This window comes from Notothenia rossii (assembly GCF_949606895.1).
Source record: "Notothenia rossii genome assembly, chromosome: 2".
Classification (NCBI taxonomy): Eukaryota; Metazoa; Chordata; class Actinopteri; order Perciformes; family Nototheniidae; genus Notothenia; species Notothenia rossii.
In genome coordinates, this window is record NC_136904.1 from 4,848,048 (window position 1) to 4,855,344 (window position 7,297).

Genomic DNA, 7,297 nt, shown 5'->3' on the forward strand with positions numbered 1-7,297 from the left:
CTTTAAATGCTAATGAGCTGCTGCTGGCCACGCCCCCTGAGAGATGATTGTTTTTTTTTAAAGGGGGATTTTTCATAATAAGTGACCTTTAAACAGCATTTTGGATGAAGCATGGAGGAGCTGCAGAGACATCCCCGACTACAAATCGTATTCTACAGACATAACAGAATTAGGGATGTCCCGATCACCTTTTTTTGCTCCCGATCCGATTCCGATCATTTGATTTTGACAATTTGCCGATACCGATTTTTCCCGATCCGATCTTTATGCAATGCAATAAGAGAAAAAAAAGCATTCAAGTTGTCCCTTAAGGTTATTTTTTTATTTAAATTGGATATTCTATCCTACATGGATACAGCTTCTTTCTTTCACAGCAGCATTGGATCAGTTCAGTTGTGCAGCATTGGATCAAAACAAAATAAAGCTTATCAGTACTCGTTAGCTTACTGCTACAATTAGACACTGCGCCCTGCCCACTCTGTTGCCAGATTTGAGAGAAATAAGAAACCAGGTCTATGAAAACAAGCCCCAAAGAAGCAACACATACATGATGTTGTGTAATTTGAAACCAAAACTAAGGCCTCAGGATGACCTTAAGACTTGAACATGGTCATTTTTGTTTTGTAACATTGAATACAACATTTTTAAAAAAGTATTTTATAAAAAATAAAAATAAAATCCCGATCCCGATTTTTTTTCTCCCGATTCCGATCTTTTGAAAATCACGTGATCGGATCGGGACATCTCTAAACAGAACATAAGTGTTTGGTACAGATCCTCTTAAATAATCATACCATAGTAATTCTTATCATTTGAGAATCGCACTTGCAATATCAGTCAAAAATAATCGCAGGAAGTAATTTTTTCCTAATCGTGCAGTCGTAGTTGCGATTACTTTGACTGGTACAATTGCGATATGATACGCAACATTAAAAAGGAAAAATCAGGCCTCTGTTGCTCCACAATGCTTCATTCTGGAAATAATGATAACAGGTGAAGCAGCTTAATAACTCTCTCCTCTTTCACAGCGACACATTTTTAAACAGCTGAGTACACAAGCCTATCTGTGCAGCTTTGATGAGCGTCCAGATCACATATTTACTTTTGATACCCTTTCTCCAGCTGCCCTGTGTGCAGATAATCAGAGGAAATCCACCGGAAGTCCCACAAGACAAGAAATAGGGAAGCACTACGCACTGTAAACACCCTCAGCCACTACACTGCAGCGAGGCTCTTCACTACAAACTTATTTACTCCAGAGAAGGCAAAAGTAAAACATCCTTTACTCGAGTAGAAGTACAGATACTCGTGTTTAAAAATACTCTGGTAAAAGTAGAAATACTGACTAAACTTCTTTCCTCAAGTAAAAGTAAAGAGGCTTTGAAATGTACTTCAGTAAAAAGTACCCATAACTAGCAGCTGTTTTAAAGAGTACCTGACCTCCCTTTATATTAATAGAACAATAATGTCATTGTTAGCTAATGAATGTGAATGTTCTTGATAACGCTTTACAAATAATCTAAATGAAATCGCATCATGGCCTAGTAATCTAAGCTTTATCAACATCGTAATATAAAGAGGTGTAATATTTGTTAATCCTTGTTTGGTACAATAACGTTTCATTACCTCTAATATGGTAAATCAAAATCGCAATTTCCATGTCATAGTTATTTTTCGAAAGAGTGCAGCCCTAATTCTCTACTCCTTTTCAGGTTGATATTATAAGAAGAAGAAGAAGAAGAAGAAGAAGAAGGTGAACCTTTATTTAGTATGTAGCGTCTCTACTTTAAAGAGTCCTCTCCTGCTGATGTTCAGGTGTATATCAGTATGTAGTGTCTCTACTTTAAAGAGTCCTCTCCTGCTGATGTTCAGGTGTATATCAGTATGTAGTGTCTCTACTTTAAAGAGTCCTCTCCTGTTGATGTTCAGGTGTATATCAGTATGTGGTGTCTCTACTTTAAAGAGTCCTCTCCTGCTGATGTTCAGGTGTATATCAGTATGTAGTGTCTCTACTTTAAAGAGTCCTCTCCGGCTGATGTTCAGGTGTATATCAGTATGCAGTGTCTCTACTTTAAAGAGTCCTCTCCTGCTGATGTTCAGGTATATATCAGTATGTAGTGTCTCTCCTTTAAAGAGTCCTCTCCTGCTGATGTTCAGGTGTATATCAGTATGTAGTTTCTCTACTTTAAAGAGTCCTCTCCTGCTGATGTTCAGGTGTATATCAGTATGTAGTGTCTCTACTTTAAAGAGTCCTCTCCTGCTGATGTTCAGGTGTATATCAGTATGTAGTGTCTCTACTTTAAAGAGTCCTCTCCTGCTGATGTTCAGGTGTATATCAGTATGTAGTGTCTCTACTTTAAAGAGTCCTCTCCTGCTGATGTTCAGGTGTATATCAGTATGTAGTGTCTCTACATGTCTCCATGCTTTAATGTTTAAAAAGCTCTTTCTCTCATACTGCCTGTGCTGCAGCACCTCTTTTCACCCTCTGTCTGAAACCAGAGCCCAGTCTGCTCTGATTGGTTAGCTGGCTAGCTCTGTTGTGATTGGTCCACCGCTTAGAGATGTCCCGCCCCTTAGCCTATCACGAACAATGTGTTGGAGCGCTATCCAATAGGAGCCGAAGTTTTCCATTCTTATGTCACTATGCATTTCTCATATTCCAATGACTTGTATATAGACTCGTCTCCTCGCACTATTCCATTGTGTTTGTATTTACTTGCACTATTTGATCTGTTTCATTGTGTTGCTCTGTTGGAGGAGCCTGTGACCTCAGATTTTCATTGTCATATCTGCACTGTAGCTCTGTACACATGACAATAAAAGCCTTGAATCTTGAAGATGACCCTGGTGACCTCTGCCCTTTAGTCCTGATTGATACTGGAGACGAGTTTAGCCACAACAGGAATCTTTTTAAACGTTCCCACTCCGGAGACGTATAAGGTAGCTTTCAAATGGAAATACTCAAGGAAAGTACCTCAAAATAATACTTAAGTATCGTGTATCGTGTACCAAAGGTTCAGCAGAAGCTAATATACAATCAGCAAATAAAGAGAGCAATAAAAACACTTATTGAAGTCGTTTAAGCGGGGAATAAACGCAGGGTTTGGATGTGAGAAACTCTCCCAGGTCTGTCCTGTACCACCGAGGCTAACAGTAAACTCTCCGACACACAGTTCACAAGCTCCTCACTCTTTCCAATCAACAGAACTTAGTCTGTTTTGCTTGTGAATGTACTTCGGCTTGTTCTATTTTAAAACCCAGACCCTGGTTCAATCCCCCGCCCCCTCCCCAACATGTCATGATGAATGGGATGAATCAGGAAACCCTATTTTACGGTACAAATGGAAACATGGAAACGTTTCAGGCGGCAACACAGGGGAAAAGACATTTGGAGTTCATATAGGGGGGTTAGAGTTGGTACATTTTCAAGGTTATATCAACATTTTAATATTTTACTTTATTTATCGCCAGGATAATTGGGTTATGTGACGGTTTCAGCTCCATTTGAGAAGGAATACGAAATAAAATATATATACAATCCAATAAAAATAAGTTTATTTCTATGTAAAAATATAGAAAAATGGAAATAGCTGTTTATTTAAATGTAGGATGTTGTAGTAAAAATGTCCAATAACATACAAACTAATTACTAACTGTACAATCAAATAAAAATTAAATAGAATGAACATTAGAAGTTAAGGTAAGTATAATAAAAAGATAACATTAAATAAAGGTTTTTATATATTTATAAGATGTGAATGTGCACAATGTACCACAATATAAAAATTGTGAATTACCATATATACAGTTTATTAGTATTTATAAGATCTTACTGCACATTTGCAGTTTACATTTTTGACAGAAGCTTGAATTTGATGAAGTGAGTCACTAAAAGTCCTACGTAGGCCATCTGTGAAACCAGTTGGTGTTTCTCAAAGACCAGTCGGAATGTAAGAAGTATCGTTTATTTGAATAGATAATATTTGGACTATGTATGCATGATGGCTGCCGACAATACCAACGGATTTCCAAGGTCAAAGTATCCCCGTGTTTGTTTAGTAAAGCAGAATAAAAAGCGACCCAAACGTCTAATAAACGATGTTGCTTCAGAGGCTAAACTTAGTCCATCGCTGTGATTCGTTCCTAATCAGAAGTGCGTGGTGAGGTTAAGTTCATGATGTTTGATAAAGAAGATAAAAAAACATAACCAGAATTATACGGTCAACAAAAAGTACCCGAAATCTCCTTCTTTCTCTTCCTATAAAAACCCAGCAACACAACAGGTGGACTCATTTACACCCAGGTGACAATTACCAGAAATTGTGGGGTAAACAAATGATGATATAACAGAAACGATCAACAACAACAACTAAATAAGGCTCCTACATTGGGAGTATTATTAAAAAGGAAATTCTTTTCATCCCACAAAGTAATGACTATTAAAAATCAAGGTTGTGTTTACTTTGTATCGTGAAAAAACCTAAATAAAATAAATGTTTTTATTGCTCTCTTTATTTGACGATTGTATACTAGTAGTTTCTGCTTCACCTTTAGTACACAATACACGGTACTTATTAGGCTTGGGCGGTATGACGGTATACCAGGGTATTTCGAAATCCCGTCGGTATGATTTTCAATACCGTGACGTCACAGACTGTGCGCCAAATCACAGATGCGTTTCATTCTATTACACTGACACGGAGTTTTATTTTGGGGTACTTTCCTTGAGTTTTTCCAGTTTAAAGCTCTTGTGCTTGTACTGCACTATATTTCAGAAGCAAATATTGTACTTTTTACTCCACTACATATATTTTACCACTCACAGGTACTTTGTACATATAAAAACACATGATGTTGTATAATGCAGTACTGTACTACTACTCTACACAGTATTTGAAGTACCTCAATTTGCTCCACCTCAACTACAAAACTGAAATGCTCTTACATGGATAAAATAATAACCATAATAAGATCCTTTTACTTTTGATACTTGAAGTATATTTAGCTGATTATACTTCTGTACTTTAATTGTATTGTTAAATTAGCCATTGGGAAGAATTAGTGCTTTTATTTTGTCCATCTATCTAGTATCTATCTATCTCACGTGTAACACTTGTCAACACTGCATAATAAATACCCAATTTAGGATGAATAAAGTATCTATCTATCCATCTTTTTCCCATATTTGAACAGCATTAGTTCTACTTCTATTTAAGTACCGCATCTGAGTACTTCTTCCACCTTTAAATGCAGAAACAGTTCAGAAAACATGTTGTCTCTTTTGACAGTGATGCACTGATGTATAAAAGCAACCACAGCTCACCTTATGTCCCATATTTAATAAGCATTAGAGCCTGAAAACAACAGTGTGTTATCCAATGTCTATATGTGTCTGTTGCTTAGTGAAATTGTCTATTTCAGAGTATACAAATGTATATAATATTTTGTTTATATTATGTATTATTTACTCTAGTGAAACATGTCTTTTATACTGGGAAAATGTATATATTTGCTGTTCATTTGAATTGTGTATTATGTTTGTAGATAGATAGATAGATAGATAGATAGATAGATAGATAGATAGATAGATAGATAGATCCCAAATTGGGAAATTCCTTAGTCACAGCAGCAGTATGTTCATGCATACAACTATTTAAAAAGGTGGATTAAAGTATAAACCAAATACAATAAAAAATAAACAGCAAATATGAACCCATCTACAGTGATTTGCAACTTGACAACCCTGCAATATATGTTCCCAATTTGTCATGAATCAAGTATCTATCCATGTTTCTTTTCCCCATGTTTGCACAGCATTAGAGCCTGAAATGAGCAGTGTTCTCCCCGGTGTGTGGTGAGGTGTTTTGGGGCATCAGTACTCACTCTCTGCGGTGGCGGGCCGGAGGATGAGCCCCAGCATCAGACCCCAAAACAAGGTCAAATCTCTCCATTCCGTACCAGACCCCATTCCTGGATGCGTTAATCCTCCCAAATCCTGTAAATAAATATGTGGAGGGATGGAAACGTGACGCAAAACCTGCAGAGGAATAATAAAACCCCTCTTTTTTTTAATCTCCAGTCTGCAGCTTTTAGCAGTTAGCCGGCTAATGGAGCTAATAGCTAATTCTGCACACAAGCTTGCAGGGTAGCTAAGGGAGTCCAATGCAACAACAACAAAATGCAATCACCGATGTATTCCTCTTGCCAGGAAATGTGAAATCATAGTCCAGTTTTATCCCTGTAAACGTTTGTATAATGAAACCAATGCGGTTACACTAGCGGCGGGGATTCCTCTGTAATCCGCATCTTCGCACTCCATTTCTGGGGAAAAACACTCAACGTCCCGCTGCTGCTGGAGGGTCCTCAGTGGGGGGGGGGGGGGGACCCTTAAAATCGGGATGGAAAGAGGGTATCTAGGCAGATTAGAGGCATCTTTAATCAATGCATGGTCTCTTTGTGTCAAATACACGACGTTTGTTTGGAAATATCCAGGATAAAATGTAGTTTCGCAGCCTCCTCCTCCTCCTCCTCTTCAGCCGCTCATCACGTTGTTGTGGTGGGAGTAATTCAGCCTCATATCAGCGGGAAATGAACGTTTTTCCACCGTTTTTCTCCAGGAAATGTCCAGAAATGATCGTATCTGATGTTTCCCGTCGATATTTAGTTCAATGGGTGGTGTTTTTAGACGGATAAAGGCTCAGGTACACGCAGTCTGCTGCTGTAAACACGGCGCCCTTTGCACAGATCCTCTCTGTTTCTTGAGACGTATCACTCCGCCAGAATCCAGTGATCCGCCTCCAGAAGAGAAAAAAGATGGGTGTCAATCCGACTGCAGTTTGAGCTGTTACCATAGTGACTGCTCAGACAATCGCACTCACAACAAGGTCAGGCTAATCTCTGTTTGTGTATTGTAAACTGTAAACTATACTAACTGCATATTGCACATTTCCGCACACATGTCTGCGCAGCTCTCCATTTTAAAATACCAGACAGAGCAGTAGGGAATATATCGTCATAATTTCCTTATGTTGTTTATGATTGCACCACCATACACCACAGCAAATTCCTTGTATGTGCAAACTGGCAATAAACTAAATTCTGAACCTGATTCTGATAGACAATGGGTCGCTGCCGGTCCCACCACCTTTTCTAGGGTCAGCTATTCAAAAGTCAAACTATTGTAGTTCCTTAACCTGTGTATCACTTGAGTCTTTTTGTAGTCATTTTGAATCACATTGTACTTGTATTGCCTCTTTTTGTACTCATTTTGAGTGTCTTTGTCGTTACTCTGTGTCTC

At 38.2% G+C, this 7,297-nt stretch overlaps 1 protein-coding gene across 1 annotated transcript in view; it reads right to left on the reverse strand.

Annotated features, from left to right (window-relative positions):
* LOC307028840 (insulin-like growth factor 1 receptor) overlaps positions 1-6,783 on the reverse strand; it is an 82,648-nt gene extending 75,865 nt beyond the window's left edge. The window contains 1 exon segment of the mRNA XM_079664185.1: positions 5,884-6,783. Within this exon segment, the coding sequence (XP_079520311.1) occupies positions 5,884-5,968 (85 nt within the window). The 5' untranslated portion in view covers positions 5,969-6,783.
* Positions 6,784-7,297: the final 514 nt, after the last annotated feature.